Consider the following 19,865-nt stretch of genomic DNA (forward strand, 5'->3'; position numbering starts at 1 on the left):
GGGAGTCTGAGTCCCAGTCTCTCCTCCCCACACCTAGTTCCAGTCTCCTTTCCCAGAAAGTCCCAGGTCTCCTCCCTCACCTGAACTCCTTGTCCCACCAACCCCAGTTCCCTCACCATGATTTCATCTGATCTGTCTCCGCACCATGCCCCTGACTCTCAGTCCTAGTATCCCCTGCACAATTACTTCCTCATCTCCTTGCTCTAGTCTCTTCCCTCCCTGGCTCTCTGTCCCAGTCTGTTTGCTCAGCCACTTGCACCTTTCCACCTGCACTCTACTCCTTGTCAGAGCTCCTCCCCAACCCCGCCTACTGATTCCTAGTCCCAGTCTCACCACAGCTCCTCACCCGATCTCAGTTACTTCCCCCATCACTCCGCAAACTGGCTCACCTGCCTCACCCCAGCTTTCAGTCTCCCTGCCCAGCAGTTTGTGTCAGTTTCTTCCTCCTCCTCCAGTCCCAGTCTCACCAAACTCCTTATCCCAATTTACTTGTTTTTCTCACCCCTGATCTGGCTCTTGTTCCCTCTGCATTTGAATCAAACAGCTTCTACCTCCACACTACCTGGATGCCAGTCGGGGGATCATTGAGAGTACTGGAGAGATAGGCTCTCTGCTCTCAGTTCCAGTGCCTGGCTCCACACCAGCAAGGAGCAGCCATTACGGGGAAAAATCAAGATTTGTCCCTGTAGCCTTGGGCTACAGCATGCCCTTTGGGGATGGTGCATGCATAGTGTGACCAGTGCTAGGAGCTGCAAGAGGCTCAAGCATGCTCAGTGAGGATGGAATTTTCAGAGATTGTAGCTGAGCATGTGCGAACTGTGATTTTTTTAAAAGGCCAGACTTGGGCAGATTTTCACAGGGACAGCAAAAAGGCACATCCTGACACAAAGGCCAAGCATCCGCCAAATATCAAATCCCTGCACCAAAGCACGGGTGCGCTAGAGCTTTTCAAAATAGAGGTCACCACAGAATTTAATATGGACAAAACATATTTTTCCCTACCCTCATTTTTGGAAATGGCTGAACCATGTTAGCTAAAGTTTCCCCCCCACAAAAAACCAGCCTGAGGCAAACACACCTGGCATGGAAAATTTCATCCTGAACAGTTAAAATTAAAAGAAACTGAAAACAGGATCTTATAATGGGAAGTGTCATGCAATATTAAAAACAAGCAGTGCTACCAGGTTAATTACAATATAATATACGGAAGGAGAACCAAAGGACATTTTTTTCCCTTCAAGCCACAACTATTTAAACTATTAGCTTGAATGGCAGACCTGCTATATTGCCTTGTATAGATTTCTATAGTAACATGCACCTAGATATTCCATAGGCACTTTCTGATTAATTCCATCTATTTATCATTGATTTAATGTTTCAGACTATACAGAGAAACATGTCTTCAGACACTCAAAGGGCTATTTAACAGAGGTAGTTTTCTAACAGAGATGGAACAAGTTGGATTATTCAGATTGCTTAGTGTTGGCCTAACACTGGTCCTATTTTAGTCAATAAGAGTTTTACAAGTGACTTCAATGACAGATGCGTTAGGACAACTCAAGAGATGTTCTAAATTCCAGCCCAATAAATCTATTCATTGTTTGGAGCAGCCATGCAAGACAGTAGGTTGCCTTGACGAATAGGGCTTTGTACAAGTTTTACTGTATTTTGTCTTATCAAGTGATCATCAAAAGGAGAGAAAACTTATTGATGAGTATTTCAAGTTTGTGCATCCTTGGAATAACTACACATCAGAATTCATTAGGCAGTGGTTACAAATAAATCTCAAAGTACATTTTATGAAGGCCATAACATTTAAAGGAAAACTTAGTTATACTAACTACTTTCAGTTCTCAGCTTCTAAACTGTAGTCTAATTTCTGCATAATATGCACAAAAATTATTAGTAAACAGATTGCCAGAAACAAAGGTAATTGCCTACCAAATTGAGAACGTATACCTGTTAATGTTGTGGCACATGCGTGGTATGAGCCTGGCTAGGAACATAAGAGACTCCCAGTGTGGAGCATCTTTACTGGAGATCCCACATACATAGCTATATGAGCGACAGTCACCCTGGGAAGTAACAGAAAGTGAATGGATCTCTCTTAAACAAAACAATATAATACTTTCCCATTTATTTTGTAGCAGTTAAAAATCAAGTTAGAGAACTAAATTTTAGTCAACAAATCAACATTTGATTAACGGTTATAAGCCCACCAAAGTCAATGTGACTGCATGGATATAGCTGAGAGCAGAACTTGACCCTACGTCTTCAATATGCCTTGTAATTCCTGGGTATTGGAAGGGCCTCTAAACAATGAGCTTAAATACTCAGCAAAATTGTGGCATTCTACAGAGAATTTAAAAGGCATTTCAGTCTCAGCTTCCAGTGCTGCCATCTGTTTAAATTATACCTTTGACGCTTATTTTAAAAGTTCAATCTCATTCTATTAAAAATGCCAAAAACTACAAAATATCTTAAAAACATAACCAATGCCATCTAACAGAAGCTTAACAAAAAATTTGGCAAACATAGCAGAGCACACCTCCTCCCACTAAATTTAAGAACCCTGCCATGCATAATACTCTAAGAACAGCCTATCAAAATGGAAGAAGGCATTTAGCTTGCTATGTCTGCACTTCTGTTTTGCTAATAAGTAAAAATTAATTTAAATAAAAATAACTTATTTTTAAAAACTCATCGACATTAGAAGACCACTTGCAAGGATATCCTAACTGCTATACTAATGCAAATGCAGAAAACACTTCCATTTAAATCAAGCAACCAAGACATTGTACCTTTTGAATTTGATCTCAACAAAACTAATTAGAATGGATACAATCAGAGATGCCAGTAAACCCCCAGTCATAAAACAACGTCAAGAGAACCCTTGCTGTTTCATGTCAACATGATAAATTATATTTAGAGCTTTCAATATTGTATTGTATTCCTACTGTCCACAAAATGAATTTTATTTTCACAAAAATGGGTTTTAAAGGTAAGCTGTTTAGTGCCAATGCTCTTGTTTTTTGGGTATTCTTTTTAATTACAATGAGCATATAAATGGATTGAATGGGCAGTATGAGTCTTTTGGAACAGCAGCTGATGAGTGTTATTGATTCTTAAGGACCTGAGACAACTGGAGTGTCACTTTTGTAAGGCCTGGATAACCTTCTGAGGACCTAAGATTACTGGAAGGCCCACACACCAGCAAAAAGAAGATAAAAATAAAAGTGATTTATCTTGTGGATTCTCCTTTAATTTTCTTTTCTTGGACCATGATATTTTCTTTATTTTTCTTACAGCTTTAATTATTGATTATACTATATTGCAGCCTTCTATACTCAGCATAAGCAACCTTCAACACCTCCACAGAGCCACTCCACTAACCTGCACTCCCACATTTTTGATTGGCAGCAAGAAGGCATTTAGTGAATGTAGGCTTGTGATCTGCATCAGCTTCTCCTGGTCCTCTTCAGTTGTGCATGCTTTGACCCTTTGTAACAGAGTGTGTGGCTGTGCAAGGGGGCAGAAAATCACTTTTCATAAATTTTGTAAAAAGACACATTCAGATAAAACTTATAAATGATTATGCAGCCAAATGTTTATGTTCACTTTAAATTTATGACAGCTTTATTCATTGTAGAGTGATTTGCAGTATGGTTTTCATTTAACAAAGTTCAAGCATTATGAGGAACAGTACAATCTATAAGTCTCTGTTCTGATAACCAGAATGCATACACGCTTAGCAGGTTTGAGTCACGGCTCTCTAGAACAAGAAGTGGGGTTTTTACCCACAAAAAGCTTATGCTCAAATAATGATTCTATGAAATCTGTTAGTCTTTAAGGTGCCACCGGACTCCTTGTTGTTTTTGTGGATACAGACTAACATGGCTTCCCCCTGATACTTAGCTCTCCAGAAGTAACAGACTGACTTACTTTTCTTTCTAGGTTTGCTCTCTAAAGCAGGGGTGGGCAAACTTTTTGGCCTGAGGGTCACATCGGGGTTGCGAAAGGGTATGGAGGGCCAGGTGGGGAAGGCTGTGCCTCCCCAAACAGCCTGGCCCCCGCCCCCTATCCGTTCCCTCCCACTTCCCGCCCCGACTGCCCCCCTCAGAACCTCCTACCCATCCAACTCCCCCTGCTGCTTGTCCCCTGACCGCCCCCCCCCAGGACCCCACACCCTACCCAACTGCCCCTGCTCCCTGTCCCCTGACTTCCCCGACCCCTATCCACAGCCCCGCTCCCTGACAGGCCCCCTAAGACCTCCAACCCATCCATCCCTCCCCCACTCCTTGTCCCAACCGCCCCCTTCCAGGACCCCCGTCCCAAACTGCTCCCCCAGGACCCCATCCCTTATCTGCCCCCCCCCCCCGAACCCTCTGCCCCATCCAACCACCCCCTGTTCCCTGACTGGTCCCTGGGACCTCCTGCCCTCCCCCGTCCCCTTACCCTGCTCAGAGCAGCAGAACAGGCTTATTTGAAAGTCTGGGAGGTGGGCGGGTGCAAGACGTGCTGCCCGCGCGGTGGCATCTCTATGGGGGAGGGGGAACATCAGGGGAGGGGCCGGGGGCTCAGGGGCTGGGCAGGACAGTCTTGCAGGCCAGATGTGGCCCGCGGGCTGTAGTTTGTTCACCCCTCCTCTAAAGGTATCATTCACTGAAGTTTCTATTTATGCTATTTCTTCCAGATGCACAAGACAACAGCATCCTCATAACGAAAGCAGATCTGTATATAACCTTGGGACTCCACTTACACTGGTGATCAGGAGTATCACATGCTCAGGTAATTCTTCAGCAACTTATGGGAAGGTGTGATGAACACATTGCTCTTAGTGCAACTCCTGATAGCTAATCTGTAGCCTTTTTCAGCTAGACAGTAGATGCAGCTGAGGTTATCATTAAGGTAATGGCTGCAAACAGAAGGAAATGATGCACTACTAATTTACTTGGGTTCTCAGAATTCCTGCTTATGACATCTCACAAGTATATCAGACCCTTATTTCTCACATTATGATCTAGCTGCCCAATGACACTTCATGCAGGCAAACCTAGAAGATTACAATTATTTTGAGGAGCAACAGCTATTTTCTGCCAATACTATATGGCTGGAAACAGTCTCAAAAGTCCTCTTAGCATAGTAATTTTTAGATTGTTCTAGCTAAACAACTCATTCTGCTGCTGTAGAGTAGTACATAATCAACTTTTCTTTTTCTAAAAGACATTAAACATTTAAATGCAGTTTTGTTATAGCACCAATAATGCTATCTGACTACACAGAAAATCTTCAAGTTCACACAAATGAAGTACCAAACAACAGCTTTCAAACCAAGCAGCAATACTATTTGTAACAGGTACATTTTAATATACTATAAATCTCACCGGTAATTCACCAAAGAATTAGTTTTCATATTTCTTTCATGTTATTGGTTCCCGTGAAACCCACCTTTAATTCCAATAATATTTAATTACCTTTTTAACACTTGCAGAAAAATCTGCTACTATTTTCAAAATGTTGTTAGTTTCAGGGAAGTCTTTGCACACATAAGGTTCTTCAGCACATATTACTCTGATTGCTAGGCCAGGACCTGAAATGCAAAGTTAGAACAGCATTACAGTAAAGAATGTGCAAGTGAACAGTCACATTTAATATGTATTATAAGAATCTCAGAAGATACAGCTTTATCACTAACTATAGTTTGTTCACTTTACAGTATTAGTTAGCTTAACAACATTTCGACCAAGATTGTACAATATACAAAATCTATTCTGAAGCAGCACTTTCGTTACTTAACTTGTACACTCAGACATCATTTACCTACATCCTAAATTGTATGGTTGTGTCAGGCAGTGGTTAGTGCCTCTGACATTTTGCGAGCAAGAGAGAGAAAGGATTGTGATTACAGCAATAAGGAGACAGTTGCCACTGCTGCCTCCTGTTATACAATGTATATGCAAAAGTTGTGGAGATTTGACAAAAACATTACAATTACAAGCTGAACACATCACTGAATAATGCTGACAGTGGAACTGCCTTGAAAGCTGATTAACACAAAATTGCTTGTAATTTGGCTTGAAGTGTCCTATTGACAACTCTTCTAATAAAAGGACAGTGGTACTCCTAAACTAATTCATAATTTTATACAGTGCCTGTGCTACTAATAGGCTGGTCTGTGCAAACTGCCAGCTACTAGGCTAATTTGTGGCACCTGCCAGCTACTACCTACGGCAAGAACTATAGGACTACTTTTGTTCCTTGCATTTTTTAAAAACAATGACATCCCTGTTAGGAGGGTTCGGTTTTCTAAAATACAATACAATTCTGAGGCTGTCTGGTCAAGAACTGTTGCTATCTCTTACAGTCCCTCATTTCTACAAAAGATAAATTGCTCTTGGGAAGGAATGACTTATATTAGTGTTCCAAGCTGGACTGTGCAAATAATATTCAGTTAGATCTCACTGTTAATAGAGTTTTTGGCCTATGGAGCTGAAAGAGAAAGCATATTAAAAAAAGCTACTGGACTAATATTTCTTTTATCACTATAAACAGCACAGTGGCTCTCTTATAAGGGGTGCTTCATCTCTAGAAAATATAAAATTTGCTTGAATATAAAGCCATGGTAGATATACCAAGTTACTTTCTCAACACTGTAGTAGGGACATAAATACTGTTTAAAAAATTAACCGTGTAAACGATTAAAGAATATTTTGTTTCAACAGTTAACTAATTAAAGGGATGGCCAGCAGGCGCAGCTTGTGCCGCTGCGTCCAGGTGGTGCAGCTGGGGATTAATGCATGATTTAATGGGGGGCTGGCCAGCCCAGGGGTTAATGGTTAAGGTGAGTTAACTGGTAAGACTAATGCTCATCAGGTAACCAGTTAACATTTTACATCCCTACATTGTAGAGGTGAATTTTTCTTATATTCAAATATAAAACTTATTCTGAGGATTAGAATAAAAACATTAAAGACATTTGTAGTCCTTGACTTTAATGAATTACACTAACCCTAACTCCCATACCTGGGAATGGATGCCTTGAGACCAGTTCTTCTGGGAGACCAAGTTCTCTCCCTAGCACTCTTACTTCATCCTTGTGGAAGTCCTTCAGTGGCTCTATTACTCTACCCTACATAGAAAATAAAGTAATTTACATTCAAGTTGCCATGTTCAAATAGCACCTTAGTAATAACTCCAACCATCTGTTGACAGATAATGTTGTTTTAATCAAATTAGTCCTGTGAAAAGTGCCAGTACTGGGGACTAATACCTGAAGCAGAAAGGAAGGAGTGCATATGAACATTGCTTTGAGAAAATGCTTAATAGAGGGAAAATTGGATGAGAATGAATCTTCACCACACATTTAGCTTCAAAGATAGGAAAAAAACCCAGAACTGTTCCATCAGCTGCTAGAGTTGATATGCCTCTGGTCAAAGCTGGTTAAATTATTTGTTGTGAATAAGCCATACAAATTTAGCCGCTTTTTCAGTTCAATCATCCACAAGCCAACCCAGAAGTCTTCAAATACATTCATTAGTCACCAAAGACTCCGGACAAAATTTCAGGTTATGGGCCAGTCACATCAACTATTTACTATATGTGTGGTGTGGTCAGTCACCTATTCTCTATAGTTCTTATATTGCATTTATCACTATAGTATCTAAGAACCTTCCAGTCATGCATTAAGCAACATGACTAACATCTGTCATGTGTTTGTTCTCTTATCCTTTGCCCAGGTGGAGAAGAGTATGGAATCAACAGAAATATAGAGCTGGAAGGGACTATGAGAAATTACCAAGTTCAGCCCTCTGTGCTGTGGCAGGACCACGTAAATGGAGACCATCCCTGACAGCTGTCTGTCCAGCCTTTTAAAAGCTGCTGTCTGTCCAGCCTTTTAAAAGTTTCCAATGACATGGATTCCACAACCTCCCTTGGAAGCCTATTCCAGAGCTTAACTGCCCTTATAGTTAAAAAGTTTTTCCAAATATCTCACCTAAATCTCCTTTGCTGCGGATTAAGCCCATTACTTCTTGCTCTACCTTCTGCAGACATGGAGAACAATTGCTCACTAGCCTCTTTATAACAGCCCTTAACTTTCTTTTAACCTTATATTATAGATCAGGTTTTCTAAACCTAGTATCATTTTTGCTGCTCTCCTCTGGTTTTTCTCCAATTTTTTCTTAAAATGTGGTGCCCAGAACTGGAAACAGTACTCCAGCTGAAGCCACACCAGTGCTTAGTAGAGTGGGACAATTACTTCCCATGTTTTAGACGTAACAGTCCTGATAGCACATCCCAGAATATTAGCCTTTTTCACAACTGCATCACATTGATGACTCATTCAATTTTTGATTCACTATAACCTCCAAGATCCTTTTTAGCAGTGCTGCCACCTAGCCAGTTTTGTAGCTGTGCATTTGACTTTTCCAACATAAGTACTTTGAACTTGTCTTTATTTAATTTCATCTTGTTGAATTCAAACCAATTCTCCATTTTGTCAAGAACATCTGAATGCTGTGTCCTCCAAAGTGCTAGCAACCCCACCCAGCTTGGTGTCATCTGCAAATTTTGTAAGTGTACTCTCCACTCCATTATCCAAGTCATAAATAAAAATATTTAGTACCAGACCCAAGACTGACCCCTGCAGGACCCCATTAGATATGCCCTCACAGTTCGAGAGCAAATGACTGGTAATTACTCTTTGAGTACAGTCTTTCAATCAGTTGTGCACCAAATTTACCGTAATTTAATCTAGACCACATTTCCCTAGTTTGTTTAGAAAACTGTCATGTGGGACTGTGTCAAAAGCCTTACTAAAATCAAGATCGATCACATCTACTGCTTCCCCAGTAGGCCAGTAACCCTGTCAAAGAAGGAAATTAGGTTAATAAGTGGAGTGTCTTGTTTTAATAGTTTTAAAAAATATAAATAAGGGCATGTGCATGCGCACACACATTACTATATGTTTATGTTAAGGAAGGCAAGGTTAAAGAAGTGCTCCTTGTATGTGGAGTGGAAGGTGATGAGGTTTGTGATGGTGCTGAGTTCCTGTGGGAATTCATTCTGCAGTTTCGGGTGAGGCCTTGAGAAAGCTGTCTCTACCTTAAGGGTAAAGCTCAAATATGAAAGAAAACTCCATTGCAACAGAGAAGTGAACTTGTTAAGCATGGTCTTCATCCTAGAGTTTTAGAAGATCTTTTGATATCCTGGGTTCGGGCCATCAAGAATCTTGTGAAGTACCAAGATCTTGAACTTGAATCAATATTCTATGAGAAGCCAGTACAGTAGAACCTCAGGGTTAGAAACACCAGAGTTATGAATTGACCAGTCAACCACACACCTCATTTGGAACCAGAAGTACAAAATCAGGCAGCAGCAGAGACCAAAAATAAAAAAAGAACAAAAAAAATCAAATACAGTACAGTACTGTGTTAAACATAAACTACTACAAAAAATAAAGGGAAAGCAGCATTTTTCTTCTGCATAGTAAAGTTTCAAAGCTGTATTAAATCAATGTTCATTTGTAAACTTTTGAAAGAACCACCATAACATTTTGTTCAGTTATGAGAGTTACAAACAACCTCCATTTCTGAAGTGTTCGTAACGCTGAGGTTCTACTGCGTAGGAAGCGTTATGCATGTGATGCATTCAAGCGTTAAGCTGTGATGCATTCATGGCAGCCAGTTTTTGCAGAGATGTGCTGTAATGTTTTGTGTCAGTTGAAGTTTCCTAAGCACTGAATGCTTCATGCCCAGGTATACTGCATCGCTATAGTACAGCTGGGCGGTTACGAAGGCATGAGTAACCAAGGGCAGGTCACTACTTGCCAGAATGGGATGGAGTCTCCTAGCCAACAAGAGTTGGTATTAAGCATTACTCTAATATGCTGCTGTGTGTGCGCTTAGTGTCAATAAGGAATCCAGGAGCACTCCTAAGCCATGGACTGAATTGACAAATTTTGAGTGTGTCTCTTCAACCAAAGGAGACTGCACTGTGGTTGAAACTATTCCGAATGCTTTCCTCTGCCGACCAGCATCATCTCTATCTTGCTCAGGTTCAGCTTCAACCAGCTGTTCTTCATCCATGGGCTAATTTCATCCAAGCCCTGAGCCATCTTGATGGTAGAGTTGTAGTCATATGTGGTGAAGAATAGGTAAAGCTGTGTATCATCTGCATATTTTTGGCACTTAATCCATGTGGTCTGACCAGCTCACCTAGTAGGTGCATGTAGATGTTGTACAGGACCAGTGAAAGATAACTTATCTTTGTGGACTCCACAAGTGAGGGGTCTCATTAGTGGAGGTACAGTTTCCCATCACTACTTGTTGGATAAGTCCCTCCAGAAAGGATTCAAGCATTTTAGTGTATTACCCTGGATCCCTCCTACCACTCTCAGGCACAAGAACACTATCTTATGGTTGACATTGTCAAGTGCTTCAGAGAAGTCCAGGAGGATTAAAATGGATGTCTACGTTCTATCCACTGACAACAGATCATCCATCAGTACTACTAAAGCGGTTTCAGTTCCATGTCCTGGCCTGAATCCAGACTGTGCTAGTCTAGGATAATAGCTTCAATTAGATAAACCAGTAGTGGCTTTCGGCTAGCTTCTTTATGAGCTTGCTCAAGAATGGAAGGTTTGACACTTGGCTGTAGTTGCGCTAGAATCAGGCTGAGTTTCTTCAGAGTTGTTTGAATTATTGTGTTTGAAGAAGAAGGGAAGATTCCTTCTTGAATGAGGGGTTGGCTGTTTCAGGCCTGAATGGCACCAATTGCCCATGACTCTCTCTCACAAGCCAAGAAAGGTAAGGGTTGGATTCACAGGTTTGGGTCAAGGCTCCCTTAGAGAGTATCCAGATCTTGTTGGAAAGTTAGTGTGCTGAACTCTGGGAATGCAGGCAGGCTACTGATTAGCGACTTGCAGGCGGGATAGATCCAGGTTGTTTGGGAAGCCTATACAAACTAGTTTTCCCCCTAAAACACATGGTATTGTTTCTGCTTTCTTATTGGGAAACAGTTTTTAAAATGGGAGAATGATGAAAAGCAAAATTTCTGATATGAATTTTTGAACAAAATCATTCATGCTGAAATTCATCAAATTGACAATTTATGAATATTTTCCTAACTATTCAGTATTACACAAATACTCAACCCACCAAAATTACTTTAAGAGAACCATGAATCTAGAAAGATGAAGAGTAAATTAATTACACCCATTTTTATATATATATAAATATATATATTTTTTACAGTAACACCTAGAGGCCCTGACCAAAATAGGGCCCCATCACACTGGGCTTTGTACAAAGCCTCCCTAGTGTCAACAGTTATATTGATAGGAAGGTATACATACTATTTGTTTTTTCACATTTAACTTCAGATTTGGGTTACACCAAAAATAAAATAAATGTGATACTCTCATTTTTATTTACCTCTTCTCTCAGCTTTCTGATCAGCTCTGTGTCATTGTGATGCGTTTTGATTACTTCAGCTTTGCCACTTGCAACAAGGGAAGCACTTTCAATAAGATCAGGTCTTAGGGTTCCCTGAGCAAGAAAGACCTCTTCAGGTTTCAGATTCATTTCTCCAATTACCTCATTGGCAATCTATAATACGGAGGGAAAAAATAAATGTTTACATTGATCCTGAGGGATCCAAAATCATGTTGCAAACATACTTAAAGGGTTAGTGAATTGCAATCCCCTCTGCTTTAGACCAACACTGATTAAGAAGAAGATTGCTCATGATAATACTCTATTCCTGAAAAGGGGAAGCCAAAAATCCTGCCCCACATTTGTCTGTTATGTATTTAGCTGAATGATTAATAAAAATAAATATTTTTTAAAAATACTTGAATTAACACTAATAGTAACAGTGCTCCTTAGCCATGTACACATCCTCCCTAAATCATTAATGATAAAACAGAAGTTAAAGTGGCTGAAAGTTGATGCAGGATTAGAAACACACCAAAACCAAGATATTAACTATCAATTTAGTCATTTGCCACTTGGTAAAAGTATGTTATTTTTAAAGCTTGTGTAATGTATATTAGCCTTTATACACAAGTCAGCCACTAAGCTGCATAGTGGACAGAATTAGCAGATCTACTCAGCTGTTTGTGACCATCAGACTATGATCAGTGGCAAACCTAATTCTGCTTCAGCTAACAGATTCTGCTTGAAGTTATGTGTTAGAGACTTGGGCTCTGGAGCAAGATGTCCTACGTTCTATCCTCACTATGTCCAACATCCACACACCAAAATATACGTGATAGCTGATGTCCTGAAGCATACATTGCCTGAGAATGGCTCTCTCGAGTGGAGTAAGACTGCATTTAAAAAAATATTTAATTGACAGTGTCCCTTTTAAATGCTAAAATAACTATAAAGCGATTACCTTCACAAAGGTGTCACCAATAATTTTTCTTTTTTCCTCAGGACTTGTAGTCATATTTAAAGTCTTGCTAATTCTTTTTCGGGGAGTTCTGTCTTCATCAGAGATTGGCAGAGTTGTTGTACCATTGTAGAATGAATGGGCTGCATTTACCACTGCACAAAATACAGAAACGTATTGACAAAACCAATGCATAATACTAAACAGGATTGCAGAAAATAAGTCTATTACTTGAAAAAGATCACTTGGAGGTCATATCTTCAGATACTCTGCATTTTACAGGGCTACTCGAGCACTCACTCATTTAAGGATTATCTGAGGTGAGGGTATTTCATCCACCTCCCTTACTAACCTATTCCACCATACAATTACTCTTGGTGAAACATTCGACCGACTATGGATGGACAGAGCTTAGCCTATATTGGGTAAGGTTTTCCTTTTGATGAGTTGGAAGGTACAGAGGTTGCAGCTCTTTGCACTGTTCACTGCTGGTAGTTTAACTGAATGTGTTGTCTAACATATACCATGTTACCAGATGCCTTGACAATCTGAGCATTAGACAAAATAGTATTCATTGCCAGATTTATCAATATGCAAAAGCTACTCATGAATTACATGACTTTATGTAAACAGTATGAATGATGTGGTACTTCACTGCCTAATTTTGTCTCCTCTGATCCCATCACATCTCTGAGGAGAAACAAGCTGAGACCTTATTGGCCAAAAGGGATACCTTCTGATCTCTCACAATGTACTGCTTGTAACCCCTAGGGTGCTTCCCAGCCAGCTTTTCTGAAAATAGGTTAAAATAAATAAGTAGGCTCCCCGGAAGCCATCGTTACAACACACACCTCAAAAAGAAACTTGTTTATGAAAAAAAATTTGAAATCAGAAAGGTATCCCACACGCAAAGTGGCTTACAAAGTTAAACAATTAAGACTTATTGAAGAGTTTAGCTCACAGTTCTCTAGCTAAGAAAAAATGCTTCATATGAACAGGGAACTGCAACCTCTGAAGGCAACTGACTCATTTGCCAGTGGAAAAAAAGGAACTGATGGTTGAGGCAGATGCCAACTGTCATACAATTCCTCAATATGTACCACTGGTGAAATGGTTTAATCTCTCAGTTCAGGACATCATTTTTCACTCATCTGTGAATTAGAATCTATAAATCTAAACTTATATTTTAAATTATTTGGCTCTGGGCTTGTGTTTTCCTATGCGTTTTTATACAATGTGGCCTCAGTCCTGATTTGGATCTCTGGGGACTACCCTAATATAAATATTAAATAATTATAGTACATTTTCAGGGCTTCTAACAACTACTTTTTGATATTTAAATTCTCAAAATTTCACACATCAGTTTCATTAGACAATAAGATTATGATTAATTGTAAGCTTATGGATTTTCCTTTAGAAGACTAGCCATACTACCCTCATTTACATGAAGTATAAGTAACATGAAACACAGTACCTTTGACTTGAATTCCAAGTTTTTTGAGTGCCTCTTCCACAGATTGACTTTCCCTCTTGCGCATGAATCCATTATCTATGTGTACAGCTATGATTTGGTCTTGGTTTAAAGCCCGATTCAGGAGAGCAGTACACACTGTTGAGTCCACACCTCCACTGAGTAAAACCTAGGTTAGGGCCAGAGGGGGGAAAAAAAAAATCAAACGTGTCCAAACATCTTTAGGAGAATGATCATTAGCTTAAAACTCAGACTGAATATAAGAATTACCATGATCAGAACAAGGTGTTCGGTTGTCCAATAAAAGATAATTAACTCACCTACCTTGTGTCTCTAACATCCTGGAACCAACATGGCTACAACACCACTGCAACAATAACCTACATATCACACTATACCCAATGCTTTGGAGGAAAATGAAAAGTGAAACAGTGCACTAGGCAAATTGTGCAGTATGTGAGAATGAACTTCCTAAACTGCTAGCCCAGTTTATACCCTGAAGCATGAAAATTCATTTTTTTTAAGTAATCAGCATAACTACAAGTGTCAGTTTTATTCATAAGACTGGAAGTTGCAAAACCTGTTATAAACCTACTTACCAGGACTTTTGATGAACCCACTTTCTCTTTGATATCTTGAATACACGCAAGTTGTCTATTTTCTACTGTGAAGTTACCACTGCATCCAGCAATATCATAGAGAAAATTCTGCAGTATCACTTTTCCATTCTCTGTAAGGCCAACTTCGGGGTGGAACTGAACTCCATACAGTTTTTTAGATTCATTTGCTATACCTTCATGTAAAGAGATATAGTATTAAAAATTACAACAACATGAAAAGGCCATATATAATTGTAAAAATGTATACTGTGTCCTCCTCAATACTCTGGTTTGAGCTGGCAGATTAATTCATAGCAAAATATTTTAAAAACAATAGTCACTAGAATTAGGTTGATTGTACAGCATCCTAACACTTTTCCTTTTACACACAAAATTCATGTGTTTTAGACATTTCTGTGACACGGTTCCTTTGCTCAATGAAGATATTTAAGCAGTAATTTGGCAGGTGTTGCTGAACTGAGACTCTACACTTTCCACATTTGGGATGAGGTGTCAATACTTAGGAGGAGGTAAAACCCCACAGAGCATGAACTGCTGCTGCTGAACTGCCTTTCCCACGTACTGGTGTTATTTTTTTGTCCTCGTTAACTTTGTTCTTTGAGATTTTAGGTGGGATTTCAAAGTGGGCAGCTATTCTTTAAGTTTCTCTCTTCGGTTTTGTCTATTAACAGTAGATCACTAGTTACAGTAGAACCCTGTTTATCCAACCCTCCCTTAACCAGCTCTCTGCATTTACTGAGCCACCAGGACTCCAGGGAAAGAAGCAGATGATCACTCCTGTGACCACTAAATGGCACTGCAGCATCTCATTTTCCCATTCTCCCGTTTATCCAGAGTTTTTGTTATCTGATCTGGCCCCGGTCCCAATTAGACCGGATAAACAGGATTCCACTATACGTAAGGTTCTCCTTATGTTTGAGGGTGGGTATATTTATGGGTGGATTTCCCTAAAACAACTCAGAGATTAAACTATATCTGGAGTCCATTTTTCTCCTTGAAATCATTAGAATTACAGACTCAAATCTGCATTTTTGTGCTTTAAAGAGACTTACGTACTTCATCTGCTTGATTATGTTTTCTCCAAGAAAGCAGAAAGTCAAAAGAGAAGGAACAATTTAAAAGTTCCAATCACTATACCATGACACCAAAGGTGGTGTAAAATGTGAGGGGAAAATGGTTACCTACCTAGAACAGTTGTTCTTTGAGATGTGATACAGATGTGTATTTCATGTGGGTGTACGCTCCCCATACACCAGAGCCGGAGAACTTTGCCTTATAGTACCTATAGGTGCAGCACTTGCACCCCATGGCCATAACCTCTCCCATGTGTAGTAAGGTCCCACAGAGGATCCAGCTCTTTAACCGGTGAGTAGAGATGAATGGCTCCTTTTAAGAACCTCATTGCCGTGGAGTTTGAACTGACTTCTGATGGATAGGTGGATGAAATGCCAATATTGCCACCAGGTGGACTCTCAAAGAACCAAGCACAAGATCAGAAGACTGAAGGTAACAGGTACTCTAAGATGTCCTGGATACAAGCCCGGGTTGGTTGAACTCCCTGGGCTAACGATCAACAATAAGAATGGTTTCCTCTTGGCTGAACAGGCTGGAGGCTTCCTACTGTTGAGCAAGACTTGCCAGACCTCCTCCAAACATCATTCCTCCTCCTCCTCAAATCATGAAGCATCCATGCTGTAAGATGCAAGGAGCTGAGAGCTGGAAGCAAAAACTGACTGTGATGCTGACTCAGGAGGCCAGGATGAAGAGGAAGGGACACGGGAGGCCAAACTAATAACACGGGGAGGTTGGAGAACGAACATTGTCTTGGCAACATTGATGGTCCAGTGTCAGCTTGAGAACGACATGTGGGATTATTGGAATTGGAGGAAAAGCACACAAGAGTACTGATTCTCAGATCAGGTGAAAAGATCAGCCGGTCAAGGAGCCCGGAATGAGACTCCCTCGAGAGCAGAATAGACGGCATTTCTCGTTTCTCTTGTGGCAAACAGGTTGTCGGGATGCCTCAAACTGCAAAGAAGGACCGCAGGACCCTCGGCTTCAGAGACCACTCGTGATTCAGGAACAAATTCCTGACGAGGTGATCCGCTAAGTGATTAGTCATGGGGGTAATATTTTCCCTGGTGCAAAACTGCCAGAGCCTGATTGCCTCTTGACAAAGCATGTTGGAGCATGCTCCCCCCTGCTCGAGGACCAGTGTTTCATGAGAGGGGTCCCCAAAAAGGGATCAGGTAGGAGGGTACAGAGGAACTATGAGACATAACCTGATCTTAAGGTGCTTAAGTCTTAGTTCTCTGTTGTAAACAAGTCCCAAACACAGTAAAAGTTGGCCAGCCTGTCTGCAAACAGGGGAGACAGAGAAGGAGAAGTTACTATTGGATCACTGTCCTGGACATACAAGTCAAAATGGGCACTTGCTAGATTCTGGAGCAGTGAGAAGGGGAGGGGAAGAGGGCAGTGGACATCTGGTTAAGCCCAGAACTAGAAGACCTTCTCCTTTGAGATCTGTGGCTCTCTCTGGAGTAGTCCTGCTGCCACATAGAAAGGGCGGGGCCAAAGGGCCAAAAAAACCCCAAACAATGCTGTGAGCAGTATTGCTGTTGAGGCTGCTGACTGCCATAGTGGCATCTCTTCGTGGCTGGAGTATATACTTCCAAAGCATGCAAAGTAGCTTGGGAGTGTTTAAAAGAGTGCAAGGTTTTGTCGGTCTTCTCTGAAAATAAAACCCAACCACCAAATGGTAAGTCCTCAATGGTCTGCAGCAGTTCAGACACTATGCCGAAATTCCATAGCCATGAGGTCTTCTTATGGTCACAGCTAATGCCATAATTCTGGCTGCAGCATCTGCCATGTCCAGAGCTGACTGCAACAAGGTCTTGGCCAAAATATGGCCTTCTGCAACGAATGCCATAAATTCTTCCCTGGAGGATTCCAGCAGCTTGTCCGCAAACTTAGATATGGCTGCCCAACTGACAAAGTCGTATTTAGAGAACGCCTGCTGGTTCTTTATGTGCATTTGCAGGGAAGAGGAGGTATAAATCTTCCTTCCCATTACATCCATCCTTTTGGACTCTTTGTCCTTTGGGGTAGACTTATACCTTCCCTGCCAAGCTCTGTCACTTGCTGCAGTCACCACCTGGCAGTTAGGAGCTGGGTGGGAGTAGAAACTCTCAAACCCTTGCATAGGAACGAAGTACCATTTCTCCAAATGCTTCGCTGTAGGGGTCAACAAAGCTGGGGTAATTCAGAGGGCCATTGCAGGCTCCAGGAGAGCCTCATTTATCGGGAGCGCTACTCTTCCTGGAGTTGATGGTTGGAGAATATCCAGCAGTTTAGGCATATTCTCCTGCAGGAGTTCTGCCAGAATACCCAAGGTAGTGACCATCAGCATCAGGAGGTCCTGGTATGCCTTAAAGTCCTCGGGCACCAAGAGAGAGGAAGATTCTCACATGGGAGTCATCTGGGGAGGACGAGGAGATGGTCTGCTGCACCAATGACAACACCTGTTCTTGTACCACAGAATCTGGTCAGAAGAGCCCAGCAAGTCCAGGGAGAATTAACTCAGTGGTCGCTCACAGCTTAGATGGTATGGGAGTGGAAGCCACCATTGGGACCAGTGATCTTGTTATGGAGCAGGTTGAGGATTGGGACCTCAGGGATCAAGGAGTGTCCCAGGGTTCCAAGGGGGCCACTGGGCATACAGATAAGAAACTGGTGTCCATAGGCACTGGGCCAAAAGCCCATACCGATTGCAGGACAGATGCTGATCTTGGTACCAGTGATGATCCAAAGGTAACCTCTGGCTCCTATCTGACAAGGAGAGGGAAGAGGGATAGGATACAGAAGGACTTAGACAAATTGGAGGATTGGGCCAAAAGAAATCTGGTGAGGTTCAATAAGGATAAGTGCAGGGTCCTGCACTTAGGACGGAAGAACCCAATGCACAGCTACAGACTAGGGACCGAATGGCTAGGCAACAGTTCTGCGGAAAAGGACCTAGGGGTGACAGTGGACGAGAAGCTGGATATGAGTCAGCAGTGTGCCCTTGTTGCCAAGAAGGCCAATGGCATTTTGGGATGTATAAGTAGGGGCATAGCGAGCAGATCGAGGGACGTGATCGTTCCCCTCTATTCGACATTGGTGAGGCCTCATCTGGAGTACTGTGTCCAGTTTTGGGCCCCACACTACAAGAAGGATGTGGATAAATTGGAGAGAGTCCAGCGAAGGGCAACAAAAATGATTAGGGGTCTGGAACACATGACTTATGAGGAGAGGCTGAGGGAGCTGGGATTGTTTAGCCTGCAGAAGAGAAGAATGAGGGGGGATTTGATAGCTGCTTTCAACTACCTGAAAGGGGGTTCCAAAGAGGATGGCTCTAGACTATTCTCAATGGTAGCAGATGACAGAACGAGGAGTAATGGTCTCAAGTTGCAGTGGGGGAGGTTTAGATTGGATATTAGGAAAAACTTTTTCACTAAGAGGGTGGTGAAACACTGGAATGCGTTACCTAGGGAGGTGGTAGAATCTCCTTCCTTAGAGGTTTTTAAGGTCAGGCTTGACAAAGCCCTGGCTGGGATGATTTAACTGGGAATTGGTCCTGCTTCAAGCAGGGGGTTGGACTAGATGACCTTCTGGGGTCCCTTCCAACCCTGATATTCTATGATTCTAAGAGAACCCCAACTTGGATCTTGAGTAATCCTAGAGGTTCTGTGATAACAACATGGGAGCCAGCCCCGATGGGGCAAACAGCTGATTGGATTCATCTGAAGCCCAGTAAGGTGGTGGGACCAGTGTCAAAGAAAAGTGGGGAATCGGCAACGGTGGTACTAAATGAGACACATTCCTCCCTAGTACCAGGAGAGGCATCAACACCAAAGCCGGGAATAGACTTGATGATGGGATCTGCTGCCAAGATAAAGAAGGCGCTGAAGGATGTTCCAGCATCAAGGGCGCCTTCGATGCCAGTCCTGGCCTCTACTTGATAGTCAGCTGCCCAGGTGGTAAGAGCTGTGGTGCCAACAGACCTGGTGGCTCTGTAACATGGGCAGAAGGTGCCAAGGGCACAACACAGGACAAGCTGGCAGAAGCCAAAGCACCAGAGGACTCCTGAACCAGCAGAGGGTCCGGAATTGAGAGGTAAACCATGTATGATGCCACCTGGTATGTTGTCAGCATGGAAAGAGTTGGCACTGAAGCAATGTTGTTGGTACTAGACTCAAAGGACACCTCATGGCCAGAACCGGAATTCACGGTATGGGCCCTTTGCTGCTCTTGGTATGGTACCGGGGAGCAGTTGGATGGATCTGCTCCATCCCATGTGCTGAAGGAAGTATGGTGCTGGTCAGCACTCCTCCTAGATGAGG

The 19,865-nt window shown here is 41.9% G+C and overlaps 1 protein-coding gene across 3 annotated transcripts in view; it reads right to left on the reverse strand.

The window, feature by feature from the left end:
* Window positions 1–19,865, reverse strand: part of GMPS (guanine monophosphate synthase) — a 62,740-nt gene that overhangs the window by 13,947 nt on the left and 28,928 nt on the right. For all 3 annotated transcript variants that reach the window (XM_073359615.1, XM_073359616.1, XM_073359614.1), the window contains 8 exons: window positions 14,464–14,657; window positions 13,868–14,033; window positions 12,397–12,548; window positions 11,433–11,606; window positions 7,024–7,129; window positions 5,475–5,590; window positions 3,394–3,519; window positions 1,960–2,075 (listed from right to left, as the gene is read on the reverse strand). In XM_073359615.1, the coding sequence (XP_073215716.1) occupies window positions 1,960–2,075; window positions 3,394–3,519; window positions 5,475–5,590; window positions 7,024–7,129; window positions 11,433–11,606; window positions 12,397–12,548; window positions 13,868–14,033; window positions 14,464–14,657 (1,150 nt within the window). The remainder of the gene's footprint in view (window positions 1–1,959; window positions 2,076–3,393; window positions 3,520–5,474; window positions 5,591–7,023; window positions 7,130–11,432; window positions 11,607–12,396; window positions 12,549–13,867; window positions 14,034–14,463; window positions 14,658–19,865) is intronic.

Source organism: Lepidochelys kempii, chromosome 9 (assembly GCF_965140265.1).
Source record: "Lepidochelys kempii isolate rLepKem1 chromosome 9, rLepKem1.hap2, whole genome shotgun sequence".
Classification (NCBI taxonomy): Eukaryota; Metazoa; Chordata; order Testudines; family Cheloniidae; genus Lepidochelys; species Lepidochelys kempii.